General features: G+C 36.1%; 2 protein-coding genes across 5 annotated transcripts; one reads left to right on the top strand and one right to left on the bottom strand.

Moving 5' to 3' along the window:
- Positions 1-918: 918 nt before the first annotated feature.
- LOC114362455 (uncharacterized) lies at positions 919-4,534 on the bottom strand. 4 transcript variants are annotated; one of them, XM_028317883.1, is made up of 2 exons: positions 4,347-4,534; positions 919-3,452 (listed from the first exon to the last, which is right to left on the bottom strand). In XM_028317883.1, the coding sequence occupies exon 2, from the start codon at positions 3,450-3,452 to the stop codon at positions 1,914-1,916; it is 1,539 nt and encodes a 512-aa protein (XP_028173684.1). In that variant the 5' UTR covers positions 4,347-4,534; the 3' UTR covers positions 919-1,913. The 4 variants fall into 4 exon arrangements, with proteins under 4 accessions (XP_028173684.1, XP_028173683.1, XP_028173682.1 ...); XM_028317882.1 differs by lacking the exon at positions 4,347-4,534 and adding an exon at positions 3,998-4,016; XM_028317881.1 differs by lacking the exon at positions 4,347-4,534 and adding an exon at positions 3,867-3,947.
- Positions 4,535-5,671: 1,137 nt separating this feature from the next.
- On the top strand, positions 5,672-16,557 carry LOC114362464 (endoribonuclease Dcr-1-like; the record flags this gene model as incomplete). Its single annotated transcript, XM_028317895.1, has 8 exons — positions 5,672-5,969; positions 6,793-6,941; positions 7,857-8,013; positions 9,313-9,438; positions 10,907-11,238; positions 13,852-14,004; positions 14,951-15,069; positions 15,704-16,557. Coding segments are annotated over exons 2-8 (1,890 nt in total), but the record flags the coding sequence as incomplete, so codon positions are not given.
- Positions 16,558-18,256: the final 1,699 nt, after the last annotated feature.

Genomic DNA, 18,256 nt, shown 5'->3' with positions numbered 1-18,256 from the left:
CTATCAATTGAAAACTTAATATCAGTTAATGTTCAATTTTAGTGTTATTGATGAAATAATTTGACCTGTAGGCACCATAAATAGGGAGTCAAGGTTTTGCGGCAAGCAGACTTAATAAAAAAAACTACTTTAAAACTTTCAATGATTTTAAATGAAAAATAATAAAGTACAGAAATTACAACTAAATGTTCAGCGATTGAACGTACTAGCCTAAGTTGCTTGGAAGTGGGAAGCCTGAAATATAATGTCCCATACCATCACCGCTGCTCCTTTAAAAATAGAGCTGATTATTGGCCCGGTGGCGTGAGGAATTGCCGGATGTTGATTTGAATATAATAAATCGTTTTTGCTGATCCAGCAGTTAAATTGTAATATATTTTACCTACTCTGAACTAATATTTTAGGTATTGTAATAATGCTTGATGGCATGTTGGATGACATAACTTAGGTACCGTGATATATTTTTTGTTGTTAGGATGCCCAATAACCGTAACAACTAACCTGTCTTACTACATGATAGTACCTAAATATATTCAAATTTTAATGTAAGTAGATGGTGAAAACAACAAGCAATGAAAATTAATATTAAATAAACACTAAAATAATTTTACGATTATTTTATTAAGATAGGTAGGTATACAAAAGTATTATAATTATCTTATAGCTAATTAAAATACCTACATTACATATTGCATAAGAATCAAAAACACGTTAACATAATAATATTATAATAGTAGATAAGTTGTAGTTTCTGACATTCACATAATCAAAAAGTAGTTGTGTAAAAGAAAACAAACGCACACAATACAACTTGCTGTTTCTTACATAAAATGTTTTGTTTATACTTAATTAGGTATATCATTAAAATGTCAATTAATACACTTATCACTACTAAGTTGCACTCGTTTTATTATAATAATTCACGAATATAAGCTATTTGGGGGATAAACCTCAACTAAACAGATATTATATTATATTTCTTCTCATTTAATAGATGATAGGTCCTAATAAATGTTTAAAATAATGTAACTCAAGCAAATAAGAATTTTTTTATGTTTAAATGTTAATAAATGCTCAAAAATATTAAATTTCAATTACAGTTTCAGTCTTATTTAATGTCAGTACAAGATAGGGTTTGGGATTTTCATGAGCAGACACGTTTTGAGTTGCATCTGATTCTCTCTAAACCCTTTAGGCCCAGAACAGACGGTGAAACGCAACTGCAACGAAACTGCAACTGCTAGTTACTTTTGAGTTGCATCTAAGTTTCTGCCATAGCGTCCGTTGAGAGACCACACATGACGCGACCAGTTTGAAACTTTCAGTTTCATTTTTAGTTTCATTCATCAGAATCATCACAAAGTTGCAGTTTCGTTGCAGTTGCGTTTCACCGTCTGTTCTGGGCATTAGTATCATACTTATATCACAAAATTTTATATAAAAAGTAGGTTAAGTTAAATTAAATAATGTGTTACATAATTGTAAAACAATAAACTAAATGCATTGAATAAAATATGTAAAATAGAATAGTGAATCAGTTCCGTCGAAAATTAATAAGATCATAATATTATATTATTAAAATTTAAAATAATAAGATCAAAATTATAAGCCCTATAAATGTAAAAAGGATAAACAAGTAACTACAGCATAATCTATGCTGTTATTTTACCAACATTTGCAGTGACAAAAGTACCTAGGTACAATACTTAGTCAATAATCCAATTAATTAAAACGATAGCTCACTAGAAGGAAGATATATCTACGACAGAACGACAGAACTAAATTACTAGAATAATCAGCTACTTTTAAAACATTATTTTTATAAATTCATTAAGAAGATTATCAATAAGTTTATAAAATAAATGGTGTTTAAGTAGGTATTAGAAACAACCAAAATATTGATTATAATTAAATTAAATATCGCCTTGAACAAGTTCAGATAGCTTCTGTCTGACTTTGAGCGATACCAGCCGCTCCTTATTGCAATCTTCCATTAAAACTGTTGGCTCCAATACCGGCATCGGCGCTTGATTTCCGTCTGCTGTATCGTTTACACTCTCAGGATGCAAAATCAAACGTTTTTTGACGTTACTTTTTGCTTCACGCTCTTGTTTTTGAATACTCAATTTGTTCAATAGCTGCGGAAGAGCAACACGTTTCTCGTCGACATCGGGGCCTTTGGTATACACTCGTTTTTTATATTCTTCAGTTGGTATACGATTCTTAGCGTAATCCTTATTGTCTTTAGTGACTGTTTCAATGGGCATTTTCATCATTTTACCTGGGTCCACATTTGATTTGATCAAAGCGTTAACGTCAGACACAAAAGGTTTGGATTTAGTGTTTTCGTCTTCGTCCTCTATGCCGTTTTCTTTTAGGAGTTTTCGGTATGCTCTGGCCCTCATTTTAAGGTATTGAAATAAAGTGTTGTAATGTCCATTCTTATCAGGGGTAAAAGTTGGTGCTGGATTACATGATTCTTCATTTGAGCATACTCCATTCCCACCATGGGAATGTGGTGGACAAGGGACTCTTGAGTTTTTAGAACTGTTATCATTATAATTTCTGGTCGGTGTCGTTTTCTTCCAAGACTCACTTTTGTTAAAATGACCGTTTCCAAAAGCTTCTACACGGGAATATGGAGGTTGTTTGAAATAATTTTCATTAAAATTTGTTGAAGGACCTTCATTTCGACGTGGGTTGTTTGGATAATATTTTAAATATTCTTGAGTTTTAGACGAATTCTGCTGCGATGAAAATGTACGTCGACTGTTTCTATTGTTTGATATTATCGGTGGGCTCAACACTCTTACATCTTTAAAGTCTTCTTTATTTTTGCGATTTGCTAATTTGTTCTTTTCCACCGATCTATCCAAAAGAACTTCGTCAATCAACTCTTCTTGGTATGTTTCAGTTTCTTGTTTGTGTTCTGTTTCATTGTCATTTGCAGTAACTGTCGATTGCTGTTGATTAATTTTATCGAAATGGGCAAAATCAAAATCCAATGAGTTGACTTTAGCTCGAACTATTTCAGGATGATTAATTATTTCAAATTGTTTAGCCGTTGGAGAATAACTTATTTTTTGAGAATGTTTGCCCGAATCAATCTTGTTCCCAGATTCTAGTTTACGTAAGAAATCTTCATAATCAACGTTTGTTTGTGTCGTACTTTTTTTGGAGACAAGTTCAGGGGAAACAAAAATATTTTGATATAAATCTATTATTGTAAAGCCTTCTTCTTCTTTTTCGATAAACCGGGGCCCGTCCGCTGGAGTTTTGAAATCGATCAGCAAGTTCTCACTCGAAGTACTTGAGGGGCTTGTAGGGACTTTTTTAGGTTCTAATATTTCGTACGCATTGAAGTTTTTTATTAAAGCTGGGGGAATACCGTTAATAACTTGACCTGTAGCTTCATTTAACACGGTGTCGCTCAGCTTTGACATTATGGGCATCTGAAATTTTAAAAAATTAAGTAAATGACTTGTCACATAGTTACGCCTTAAAATATTATCTTCAGGGATCAATTTTGCGTTATTGAAACAAATCGGTCGGTATTACCTACATATCTACCTACTCATTCAATCAACTAGATAAATTCAAACAAAAACATAATATTGCAGTTGCAATATTACCTATACGTCTCTCATAATATCTAACTGCAAATTTGAGTAAGTAATGCGTAAAATAAACCTAAAAAAATGACATCATTTTGCTTAATTCAAGTAGATTATAAGCAATCAATCAAGTTACCTAGTTAATGCTGATAAGGTATGCAGGAGCAATTAACCTGTTTATAATGTAATTAGTATTTAAGAATATTAATAATTTAGTGTGTTTTTATTTATTTCCGCATTTATGGTAGGTACCTATTTATGATAGTGAAACTTCGTCAAGATGCCTAATTTTTGAGACCCAAACAAAACACAGCAAGCAAAGATGGCGGAAGAATTTTATTTTACATGATGATGTATTTTGATTTGGATTAGGTAGTACTTACCTACTTATATTATCTACAACATTTTTATCTTATCGATTTTCACTTATGAGAATTGTTGTTGTACCTACACTAAAAAAAATTACACGCAGCAAGGGATACGCCTGAATACCATTTTGTATTTTCCCGCATTTCGTTTTCTTGAAAAAATACCATGACCAAACCTAGATTACTTTGGCATAGTAGGTACTTTTACACTATTATATTAATTAGGTTCTCTTGAACATAATAAGCGCAAACAAAATAATAGCTTAAAACAGTAATGACAAATGACTTTAGAAAAAAAGTTTCGTAGATAAGGAATGGAGATTATAGGACGCTTATAGCAAATTAAATCTGAACTAATACTTACACGTAAATTCTCCACAAAAATGCTAGCTTAACACATTTGATTACTTGCTTATTTATGTCAGAAAATCTTCTGAATTTGGTACTTAATGAGATATTATTCTTAAACAACGAGCTTGTACTACAAGCTTATCAATATCCCCGAAGGAATGATGCGTTTGTCAAAAGTGTTGATCGACTGTACAAAACAAAACGATGGGGATACCATCACAAAATTATTTTATTTACTTTAGCATCCCAATTCTAATTACTTTTAATTTCTATGAATTTTATTATTTTTATTCTGATAAGCATGCTCAGTTATTTAATTTACTACCTATTAAATCAACATATTAAAGTAATTGGTATATTCAATCATGTCATTGCTTTTTGTATTCTGAGTTTAATACAATAACAACATTAAAGTTAAATTAAATAACACGGATTTGTAAAATAATTTATTAATAATTGAAAAATAAAATTCATAAAACTGATATTTTTTTTTGTTTTAATTCTGTTGTTGAAAGTTAACCTACATTATTTTACTGTAGTTTTTGAATCGCGTTCTTATTCCTGACATTAATTTTACGACCAAGCGATTTTGTCAGTTGCTAGGTTTATTCACGTACAGTCAGCTTCCTGCAAGTTTACTTTGGACTTTAATGCGTAGACAGAAGTCACAAAACTGAAACACATCCTTTGGTCATTACAGTCACCATAATTAATTAAGTCTTTAGAGCTAGCCTATTTTGTCTCGGGGCTGTCCTGAAATAAAAGAAACAGTACCGCAAAATTTGGTGGTTTTTAATATTAAGTATGAACTGGAAGAGATCCCCGAATAAAAAGTTTTGGTAAAAGTTACAGTTTATGTACAGGGCCAGCAGGGTAGAAAATTAAGAGTTTTGTTTTTGAGTTGAAAACCAGTCGAAATACTGAAACTACTAATACTACTAATAATACAAATGTGATATTATCATTTTATTAATTTAATATTTACGTTTCTTCGTAGCGAGGAATATAAATTTCGTTTATTTTCTTATTAATAAAGCAATATCCATTTATACATAGCACAAACGATTATTCAATTGATAAATGGATTTTATGTCATTTTACATCACTATTCGCGTTTTGTTGCATCACTTGATGACTTAAATGATTAAAAGTGAAAACTATTTTACTACATTTATGAGATAATTTTTCACTAAAAATCAAAAATGTGTTTGTTAAATAATTTTCAAGCAATTTTAACTTTTGTACAGGTCATGGTTTGGCCTGAATTAGTTAAAATTGCAGAAAGTTTAATAATGCACATTTGTTATCTTTAAACAAAACGCTTTTAATGTCATTGAACTTTACATCGGAGCTTGCGATTTGCATTGCAATTGCAATAAATTTGTTTCGTTGTTTTAGAGTGAAAACACCAATTTTTGAACTAATTTCTCTTGGATAACCTTTTGATATAGTTTAATTGTTGTTTACCTTGTGCTTCATGCGATATTTCGTGTATATTAGCCTCTAAAATGAGGTCTAACATAACTACTCTTGCATTACCATTTCCAAAGATTTAAGGCATAAATTGGAATTTGTGTTGCAAAATAATGCGTGGAATTCATCATTTGAGTCTTAAAACTTGAAGGACTTAGCCAAGGTGAGTTAAATAAAGGCAAGATTGTAATAACCTATTTAATGTTTGTCATAATAGAACATCAAGACAACAAAAACATTGTAAAAACAATTCGCCGGCAAATAAAGTAGATAATGCACGTTGTTGTCGTATTTCTGACCCCTTAATCACAACTGATATAGTTACTACTGTAAGTTGTTTTGGTAAAAAGTCAGGTTCAATGTAAAACATTTAATCTATTTGTATATGTAGAAAACAAAGTGTCTGGACAAACCTCAAGAGGATTTAACTATTTCATCAAAGATGTAACGGTTAAATATGTAATGTAATAAATAAATGTGAAACCTCCTCTTGATTTAATAGACAAATGGTTACAGAGTATTTTGTGTGGTAAATCTACTTCAATAAATACATGAATGTGACTTCTTACAAGGAAGACCATGGTTGTGGCATTACTGGGATGCAACGACGCTATGCTGAGTGGCATACCTTTTCGATAACGCAATGGGTTTACAATGCGTTTTTAACTTTTATGGTCACTAACATACTTAATTATTATTACTGATGGGATTGCTACTATGACCACGGCGCTTGCAACAGTGCCGAAATATCGGCAACTCAAAATTAAGGTATAGTTCCAAAATACTGGACTGTCCTATCGATGACATTGACAGTGGGGCACCGATTTTTGCCATGTTGGAAACCATATAGTTGAACGATGGTAGCGCCCCCTGTCATTGAGTTTGGTGGGACCGTTCAGCGTGGGTCATCTATACATGGTATGGCAATCCCGTCAGTAATAATAATTGCGTTTTTAAAAAATTCAACAAATACTCAATCCTTACAGATGATGGAGACATGCTGTTCCCGCTTCACGGCGGCGGAAGGCGGCGCGCGCCTCGCCGCGGCAGCCAGCGAGAAAAACATCATGGCGGTGGAGTACTCATCCTTCATCGCCACTCGACTGGTGCATGAAGATGCTTACAAGATCCGAGGGTGAGTTCTGTGACTCATTATCATAATATATTTATTTAATGACTTGGCACTTTTGCCATAGATTGACACAACACAAATTGATTGTACAAAAGGGAAACTGAATGCTATGTGGCACTGAGTTTGCCATTATAGTCAGGTCATTTAGTCAACTGTAAAAAAGGGTGATTTAGATTCAATTTCATCATCAAGTCATTTAGTCTCCAGTGCACGAGCACAATTCTCTCTAATATATCAGTTGGCTATTTGCAATATCTGCGTAAGCAAGTATTATCTACACTAATATTATAAAGAGGAAAACTTTGTTTGTTTGGTTGTAATGAATAGGTTCAAAAACTACTGGACCGTTTTTAAAAATTCTTTCACCATTCGAAAGCTACATTATCCACGAGTAACATGGCTAAATTTTGTTTCGGAAAAAAATAGGGTTCCGTAAAATATGTTGATAATGTATTCCACGCGCGCAAAGCCGCGGGCGGAAAGCTAGTATTTAATAATTTTATTTTAGAAAGGTGATTGCAAATTTTTATGTATTTGTATTTTTAGAGACAGTTTTATTGTGTACACTGAAATTAATGTTCTTTGTTTAAAATAAGCCATAATTATGGTCATTCCTAGTCTAGGAATCCTAGAACTACATAATATATTCCTTACATGTTTTACTCAAGTGTAAAATGGAAATATACTGTTGGGTCCAATGTAACCTGCATTGTGAATTTGTATGAATGGTTGGTGAGATGTGGATCATGTGGAGTAATCGAATGAAATCACAAACCTAGACAATTTTAGATTTATAGATTACTTAATTGTTCTAATGGCATCGCGATTGTGACATATGTAGCATTACGTGTCCCATTTTAAATTTTCTTTCGCTTTCAATACGTATAGCGTTTAATGACCGCGTTAAAACAATTCCAGTCCGTTCTCCACCGGGCGACAGCGCTCGGTCTTCATCTGCCGCGCGTCGCGCGTGCCGTGTGTGGCGTACGAGCTGCAGATCATGACGGACTTGAAGATAGCTAAAGGAACCGATCCGGATGGCGTGGATTGGGCCGAGGAGATGGAAGAGAAAGAGGTAAGGTTATGGCTATTAAAATAAGGATGATTATTGTGTATAAAAGCAAACGTTTGATTTGAATTAACCCTTTTGAAAACGTATCCAAAAATACTTGACACGTATTTTTCGCTTTATCAAAATCAAATTATTAAGCGCGCCAAAGCTCAAAGGACAAATTGTGACGTCACTACGTTACAAAAAGTATAACACGGCGTGAGGTTACGTGAAACATCATCAACGCACTAATGCACCATAACATGTTTGACTGACAAATAAAAATATGTGCTGATAGTTTGGTTGGTTCCTAATTTGTTTGAGAATTTTCATACATTCTGATTAACAGCCCACCTAAAGTCTCACTTCTTCTTCTTCTTTGGTTTATGGCGATGAACTTGTAAAGTATTTTGAGTAGCCAAAAACGGTGCAAAATGATCAGAAGTAAAATAAAACCGTACTAGAGTGGCGATGTGACGTCACGGCTGCCAAGTGCGCAGTTCAGTCGACCGGGTTGTACTTCTATCCTACTAAAGTCCGGCCGAGCACGTAGAATTTCGTCCAATGACCCCAAGCTACCCATCCTTATCGCTCTCGCGTAATAGGGATGTTTCCTGGGTAAAAGAGCAAGAGTTTTAATTAGTCCGTTAGTTAGCTTATCAAAAACTACTCGACACGTATTTTTCACTTTTTAAAAGTAACGAAAATTTAAAGAGATAAAGCGTGCCAAAGTTCTAAAGAAAAGGCCCGTGATGTCAGTGAGTGCGTAAAAGTGCAGCACATTATGACGTCGCGCGGAACTTCAACGCACTATAACTTTGCAATGAGGGCTATCGTTTTAGCGCTCACCAGTTTGCGCCACTGTAGAGTAAGGTCCTGTCACTTGCTAGTAGCGAAGACAGTGGCACCAACTGGTGAGCGCTAAAGTGGTAGGAGGACTATCGCATTTGCACTCATCAAGATGGCGCCACTGTAGAGTAAGGTCCTGTCAATCGCCAGGGGTGCCAACTGTTAAGTATAAAAACGATAGCCCTCATTATTTGTTTGATTGACAATTAAAAATATATTTTTTTGTAATGAAATTGACGGAATAAAATTTTTTTTTAGTGAACTAGACTATTATATTGCTTAGTTATTTAATTTTTAGCGTTAAGAGTCGCATCTCAAACTAATTAGAAAATTATAAATAACTTGAAAAAATCGAACTGCCTTCCCGCCTTAGGCAGTTCGATTTTTTCAAGTTATTTATAATTTTCATATTATATTGCTGCTGCTTACATTGCTCGGCGACCGGACTTTGAATGTTTTTATTCAATCTTGCAGGTCCTGGTATGCACTTCAGAGGTGATGCGAAAGGTCCTCGAGGCTCAGACCGTCACCATGCCTCAAGTCAACGTGCTCATCGTAGACAGCTGCCATCTGGTGTCCAGCGATGAGAGCCTGCAGTTTGTGAGTATTCCATCTATTTATGTATATTATAACTAGCGGCCGCCTGCGACTTCGTACGCGTGGAACCCGTTTTACCCCCTTAGTGGTGGAGTATCGTAAAATCCTTCGGATGCCTACGTCATAAAATGCTGCATGCCAAATTTCAGCTCGATCCGTCGAGTGGTTTGGGGCTGTGCGTTGATAGATCACTGGACGCCCTCTCTTTAAACGGTGCTCGCAGAATATCAGCGTCGAGGTACTTCGTGCCTTGGCATATGCTGAGCGAGGACCTGTTTGGTACAATTTTATTTTTAGTTTTAAGTTTTAATTTGTAATTTTAATGTGTTGTGCCAAATAAACAATTTTTTATTTATTTTTTTTATTTTTATAATTCACTATGTCAGTCAGTCAGTCAGTCACCTTTGAGTTATACAGTGTGTTAGGTAAATGGGTATATGAGCCGACACTAGCCCATTTTAACATGGTCATATAAATAGTATGGTGAAGTCAGAAAATTGATATCATCATTTTAATTATTTTAATTTTCATATAAATCTGATTTTATAAATTTTATTTTGTATGAACATAAAAAAATTAAAATGATGATAACTCTGACTTCACCATACCATTTATATGCATATGTAAACATGGGCTAGTGTCGGCTTATATACCCATTTACCTAACACCCTGTATATTTAGATGTCGATATTCCACAAGATCGCACTGTGCGTTTGGCTAACTCTTAGGGACGTAGCACATTTATCAACCCGGAAAGGGTTCGTAACCGTATCAACTCGAGGCGGTCAGTATGCTTTGTATAAAACTCCGTACTGCACACTTATCCGCACCGTAACGTAAACGCCTCGCCTCGCGGTTGACAGCGCGCGAAAGGCGATACGGTGTTGATCCCTTTCCGAGTTGATAAGTCTGCTATGATCTTTATAATGCAAAAGCTGACCAGACTTCGCTGACTGCTGCTGTCTTTCCCAAACACTATAATCCGGGCCTCTTCAAGGCGAGAGTGAATAGGCACTTACAGGGCAGATATGTACCATCCTAGACTGCATCCCACTTAACACCAGGTGCGATTGCGGTAAAATACCTGGCTTTTTCTGCATTAAAAAAAACATATCTTTTTCTCGTCTGTCACTCAGTTAATGCCTGGACCAATTTTGACTACATTTTCACTGGCAAACTATTTATAAGTGTATCTATTTATTTATTTAATTAAAATGCAATTGAGATCCAAAGCGCTCACATTGCCATTGCCAATTTGAAATTACATTAAATGTTAGTAAATACTTACATCTATTTATGGTTAGACTATCACAATGTAATATTTTTATCTGTGTAAACACCTATGTTTCACAATAAATAATTTTGAATTTGAATTAGTAGACAAAAACAACTGTCAAAATATCTGAATTATTAGATAGCACACTGCAAAATGTCTTACGATATTTATTTATCTATCATTTTTCCGTTTCAGATAATGAAAATCTACAAAAACTGCCCTGAAAGCACCCGACCACGAATTCTAGCATTAACCTACCCTCTCTTCTCACCCCCCACCAAAGAAGAAACCCCGCAAAATGAAGACAAGGACTCCGAAAATGACACACCAACCGAAAATGACGTCAAGTCTATCGAAAATGTAGCGAAAAACGAAAATGCGGAAAAAAATCCGTGTGAAGAGATAGGTGTGAATGAAAATTTGGACGAATTTGATACTTATGAGAAGTTGGAGTGGAAAATTGAGGAGTTGGAGAAAGAGTTGTGCTGCGAAATGGATCTGGCTGAAGATATAGATGGAGGGAAAAGGTAATGTGACATTCATCATCATCATTCCAGCCATAGGACGTCCACTGCTGAACATAGGCCTCCCACAATGATTTTCACAATGACCGGTTGGTAGCGGCCTGCATCCAGCGCCTTCCTGCTACCTTTATGAGGTCGTCGGTCCACCTTGTGGGTGGACGTCCTACGCTGCTCTTTACTCCAGAACCTTGCTGTCCAATAATAATAATAATGTGACATTATTATTTCATCATTTCAGCCACAGGACATCCACTGCTGAACATAGGCCTCCCCCAATGATTTTCACAATGACCGGTTGGTAGCGGCCTGCATCCAGCGCCTTCCTTTATGAGGTTGTCGGTCCACCTTGTTTGTGGACGTCCTACGCTGCTCTTTATTCCAGAACCTTGCTGTCCAATAATAATAATAATGTGACATTATTATTTACGAGCGGCCGCCCGCGACTTCGTACGCGTGGATCTCCTTTTACCCCCCCTTCATCTATCTTACGCGGTTCAGATTTTTTCATACAAATGTTTTTTCCCGCTAACTCCCGTTCCCGTGAGAATTTTGCAATATCCTATTGTAACTAAGCTTTAAGTTTACTAAGGTACCTGCATGCCAAATTTCAAGCGCCTATCTTACGCGGTTTAGTTTTTTCATACAAATGTTTTTTCCCACTTACTCCCGTTCCCGTGGGAATTTTGCAATATCCTGTTGTAACTAAGCTTTAAGTTTACTTAGGTACCTGCATGCCAAATTTCAAGCGTCTAACTTAAGCGGTTTAGATTTTTCATAAAAAAGGATTTTCCCACTTACTCCCGTTCCCGTGGGAATTTTGCAATATCCTGTTGTAACTAAGCTTTAAGTTTACTTAGGTACCTGCATGCCAAATTTCAAGCGTCTAACTTAAGCGGTTTAGATTTTTCATAAAAAAGGATTTTCCCGCTAATTCCCGTTTCCGTGGGAATTCCTAAGTATCCTATAACCTGCCCAGGAGTATGAAGAAGAAGTATTTGGCTGTGTCAGTATCTGAAATATGGAAGTGAACTAGCGCTTAACTTCCCATACAGTCGGAGGTATGGGAGCGGCCATGGGAAGGTGTTTTTGTGACGTCAAACTTCCTTCGGATCTGTATGCCCTGTCACATCATATTATGTCAATGTCACGTCGCCCGTGCCGTTCTTATACCTCAGGCAGGCACTGACAGGCTAGACTTATAGTACCAAATCGGAGTAATGTACGCACATCCATGTCACGGTAATACTATCTATACAGTATTCCAACTCGGCCATATTTTTGAAATAAATGTCAACAGTCGCGCGGTACGTCACAGTATGACAACATGCGATAGGGCTGCCCCCCTACAGTACCCAGTTTAATTACATCTGCCTACTTACAATTTCTATCTAGTTTTGTGATTGTACTTTTTTATTTAGTTAGACAAACAAAATACTTTGTGAATGGAATAGGTTAAAAATGTGTGTTGTTTTGTGATTAGTAGATTTAATTTATTTAAAACTACGTAAATAATTTTGAAACTTTAATAATCATAATGATCTGTTACGTTAATTTCGGGCGAGCGAAGTCGTGGGCAAAAGCTGGTTTAATACAATATAATTTTCATTTCAAATCAAACTGACTGAAAATGACAAATTGACTAGTTTTTGAACAATTTGACCGTAAATGACGGTTACTCAAATTCAATCAGTTTTGTCATTTTTAACACTTGGCCACCGACGTCCATTCGGCACATTCGCGACACCCCCGACTTTTGCATACCGAGCGCATACCGAGATTTGAATTTCGAAAGAAAGTTCTCGTTTCGTCTGTTTATATGAAGTTACAATACTGTATGATATTATTACCGTGTCCATGTTCATACTTTAACTTTAACCCCCATGTAAAATTTGAGACTCCTAGCACTTGTAGTTTCAGAGATTTCGTGATGAGTGAGTGAGTCAATCAGTGACCTTTCCCTTTATAGATATAGAAGACTAGCGGCCGCCCGCGACTTCGTACGCCTGGACTTCGTTTAATTACTACGTTTCACGGTTTCCCCGCATGAATATTTACGAACGTCATATTTTTTTGTCCAGCTCTGTAGATTTTAACCAATGACGATAGATGGCGCTTTTTAGACACGTCTTATCTATTTATTGAAATTTAGTTTGTCACAGATCGTCATAAATTATCCCATCCCAACTAATATTATAAATGCGAAAGTAACTCTGTCTGTCTGTCTGTCTGTTACGCTTTCCCGCTTAAACCTCGCAACCGATTTTTATGAAATTTGGCATAGAGATAGTTTGAGTCCCGGGAAAGAACATAGGATAGTTTTTATCCCGGTTTTTGAAACAGGGACGCGCGCGATAAAGTTTTTCTGTGACAGACAAAATTCCACGCGGGCGAAGCCGCGGGCGGAAAGCTAGTAGCCTATATGTTAATCTGGGTTATAAACAATAATACTGTAAAGTTTCATCAAAATCCGTTCAGTAGTTTTTGCGTGAAAGAGTAACAAACATCCAGACATCCACACAAACTTTCGCATTTATAATATTATGTAGGATAAACTGTCAGACATGACGCTTCTATCATTAACCAAAAAGTCATAATATTTTATTGTTTTTATTGCAGACTGGCAGCCAGCTTGTCAAAGCCCAAAGAACTGGTCATCGAGTATAGCGCCGGCCCCCCGGTTTCCCTGGATCCGTCCACGCCTTTCGCTGAACTAGACGCGTTCATGAGAGGCGCTGTGAATGACGCCATGGAATTCATCATGGAGCACCGGTGAGTAGATAAAGTCCGGTCGTCAAGCGTCACATCTGAAGTCTCGCTGACGTTGGACGTCCCAAAAACACCCTCCCGTGCCGCTTCTATACCTCAGGCACTGACTTAGTTAAGTGCTATAGTCCGGTCGCCGAGCACGTACAATTTCGTCCAATGACCCCAAGCTACCCATCCTTATCGCTCGCGCGTAATTATATTGCTGTCGCGACTGTGCGACGGGCGCCCGCAGTGAGTGTGCGACTTTAGACCATCATCATCATCACCAAAGTTGTACACGATTGATGTTGTTTTGTGAGAATCGGTGAGTAAAAATGCGTAGTTCATCATCATAAGTATGGTAGATCATCATCATCATAGTCATAATCACCACAGGTGTTAGTGATTGATGACATTTGTGTGCACCGGTGAGTCGTTAGGATAAATTATCATCTTCATTATCACCACCACTATCATCAGATCATTGACTTCCATCAATATTGGGTCATCTAGTCTCAACATCATCATCATTGCGTCATCTAGTCTCATCATCAACATAATGATCATCAGGTCATTCGTCTCATCATCGCGTCATCATCATCATCATAATGATCATCAGGTCATTCGTCTCATCATCGCGTCATCATCATCATCATAATGATCATCAGGTCATTCTTCTCATCATCGCGTCATCATCATCATCATAATGATCATCAGGTCATTTTCTCATCATCGCGTCATCATCATCATCATAATGATTATCAGGTCATTTGTCTCATCATCACTTCATCATCATCATCATCATCATAATGATCATCAGGTCATTCGTCTCATCATCGCGTCATCATCATCATCATCATCACAATGATTATCAGGTTATTCATCATCATCAAGTATTTAGTCTCATCATCATCATTACCTTCATTTATTTTTTGGTGATCAGTGTTTAAGAAAATATCTCTATTTTCAGATACGACCCAACGGAGATATATGGTGAGGATATGTACGAAGAGTTCAAGAACATTCCAGACCCCACCATAGAGCCCAAGTTTATATTCAAGCAGTTTCTGTACGTTTTGGATGAACTCGGTGAGTTACCACAAAATTTTCATTGTTTTTAGACCGTAAGATAAGGGAGTAAGGTTGGAAATATGTTTTCTTTACAATAAGTATTTGAAAGAAAATAAAATCTATAAAAAAATCAAAAAAAGTCTCAGATATTTTTTGTCATTTTTTCCTTAAAATAGGTCTAGTTTCACCTTTTTTTTTATTCACAACGAGGAAGCTCTTGGCCTGTATCTCATCTAATGGTAAGTGACGATCAGGCCGAAGGTGGAAGCGAGCTTCACCCGGAATCCTCAACCACGGAGGAACTGGCTATCTTACCTCTAACTGCCGGAAAACAACAATGCTGTTAACATTTATGTGCACTATATCAAGACTCACACTGTATAGATATAATAATAGGTCTTTTTGTGTAACATGTGGGCAGTAACAACACTTTAGATTATTTAAATTTAGGGCCCTTAAAAAAACGATCGAGCGCATATTGCGTGTTTTTCTCTTTTCCAAAAAAAGAGACCTAGTGTAGGCCCTTAGGCATGTTCCACTTAGTCCTGATGATTTGCCGGAGAGCATCACTGTGAAAATTCTTGTGGGAGGCCTTTGTCCAGAAGTAAACGTCTTTTGACTGAAAAACCTAACAATATCACTTATTTTACAGGCCCATACGCAGCTGATAAAGCAGCTTTCTCTCTCCTAGCCAAACTGGAGAAACTAAAAATCAAAGTGCCCTACGAGAGACATTTCTTGCTCCTCTGCCTTTGTACTTCTGTCTTCGTCAAAATCAGAGGGTATGCTGACTACGTGTTCTCTCAATACGAGTCTGATTGGGAGAAAATCAAAATCTTTTGTACCCCAAAAGTATTGAGATTCGCTGAGATACTACTGAAGTTTCAGCCACCGGAGCTGGTCAAAAATACATCTGAGAACACAGCGAAAATGTTGAGTGACATAGAACAGTGTGATTTTGCGTCATTGGGCAACAAAATCGAAGATAAAGTGAATAGCTATGAAGCTAATTTGAAAGATCTTGAAGAAGGTTCCAGCAAATGTGACGTCACCGAAAATGAGCCTGATAGTGCGGAAAATAAGTGCGATAGTGAGGGTGTTAACTCGATAAGTGCTGGGAGTCATTGTGATGAGACTAGCTCAAATAAGTGTGATGTTCAAACCAATTCGAATAGTGCCGAAAATAAGAGTGATAGTGCCGGAAATACGGTTGATAGTGCGGTAAACAAAACTGATAGTGCGGTAAACAAGATTGATAGTGCGGGAAACAAGCCCGATAGTGCGGGAAACAAAACCGATAGTGCTGGAAACAAAACAGATAGTGGGCCAGTCGATGGTCAGAAGCCATTCTTCTCCCGTAGGTCTGGTGGTAGAGTGAGGGGCAGGGGACGGTTGCAGAGGACCAATATCAGAGTGCAGCAGATTCAGCAGAATCCTGACGCGTTATGTGGGATTGTCTTCATGAAGGAAGCGCTTATGGCGAAGATTATGTTCATGCTGATTGTGGTGAGATTTTATTAGAATTACTATTTTGTTTATTATTATTAGCACAAGACCGGTCGTTGTGGAAATCCTTGGGAGAGGCCTTTGTCCAGCAGTGGACGTCATTTGGTTGAAACAATGACTTTTTTTGTGTTTATTAATTTCACAAAAAATGCAATATGTGAGAAATAGGATCCTAGTTAATTATTAAGGAAATTATTCAGACAAGGTTTGAGCTCACTACAAATAGTTTTCTTGATGTAATCTTTTTCCTAATGGTTTAGTTATACAGTTTTATAATTATTGCATCTTGTCACACACTATACTATTGACATCTGCCTGGCTTTGTGGTAGGTTAGCTAGATGTTACCGTTTCGATCTCCACACAATGCAATTGTGTTGAGGATCGCTTTTTGTGAGCCGAGCATCTAGCGAGAGACTCTTAAGGCCATAATTTATTATAATTGAATTGCATCTAACATTTTATTGGATTTATTTAAGGAAACTTGAGTTTCTGTAAGTTTTAAGAGCGTTGTAGCAAAAAGTTGGCGTTCGAATTTTAGGTTTTTATTGCTTGACGTCGCGTAGTGAGTGCGCAAACTGCATTTATCTGTACAATTTCAACGCTGCGTCGACTAAACGATCTTAATCCGTAGTTGTATCGTACCTAAGACAGTACATCATACATAATAATAAAGAAATAATGTATAATTTACCTATTTGATTTTTTCTCAGATCAGACTTTTAGCAAAATCAAGTTACGTAATTAATGTATTTTTTACACTAGTAAATCCCGCGACAAGTTTTTAATCTTTAAATTGTGTAAAGTAATAAGTTGATGGGTTTGAAAGAATTTATGTTTTATTTTATTCCTTTTTACAGCATCAAAAGCTTGTTTATGAAAAATATTTACTATTTAAATTTTACTTTTATGGTGCGGGATGGAAAAATTAAAATTTATTCTGATTTTGTGACGTTTCCGCACATAAATATGGAAAGGTAAAATAAATAGAATGAAATGTATGAAAACGAGCGTGCCATTTTTAAACGTTATCTATAATATCTGTGTCCATCAAAGAGCTCGTAACTAAACATCGTAAGCGCCATTCAAACTATTATCTAAAAGTTAATAATAAATATTTAGTTTTTGTAAATCTAAACAAGTCAGGAAATCAAAGAGGTAAATACTGATATCATTGTGATTTTATAGAATTTATTATTATAAACAACGGTCGTATAATGCTAAAAAATCAGAGGTAACTTTAAGATTTTTATCCATAGTGCAAAATTTATCTAATCGTGTTTTTAAACAGTTATCCCATTAGGTACACATGCGTTCTGTAATACAAACCCATCAAAAACAATACTTGTCAAAAAACAAAGTCTCACTACTCAGTTGTTCTACGGTAAAAAGTTGTGAGATCCATGTACCTAATACCAAGTCCAGTCCAGGAAATCATTAACGTTTTACATAAATACAGGGTATTTGGCGCATCGTGTGCCAAAATTATTTGGCGGATAGAATGGGTCATTTCCTATATTTTCACCCCCCATAACACGTTCCATGTCAGGCGGCTACTTTCATATTAAGTTTTTTAGTAATTTCACCAAAATACCCAAATCGCATCATTTAATTTCGATTTAAAAAAAAACTACTAAGCGTAGCCTCAAAGTAAACATTTTGTTTTGACGCGCATCGATATAGGGTTGCATCAAATCTAAA

This window comes from Ostrinia furnacalis, unplaced genomic scaffold (assembly GCF_004193835.3).
Source record: "Ostrinia furnacalis isolate ACB-3 unplaced genomic scaffold, ASM419383v2 OfSCF6522, whole genome shotgun sequence".
NCBI classification, from domain to species: Eukaryota; Metazoa; Arthropoda; class Insecta; order Lepidoptera; family Crambidae; genus Ostrinia; species Ostrinia furnacalis.
Note: the sequence above shows the minus strand (reverse complement) of the source record. Positions and strands in the feature narration are given on the sequence as shown.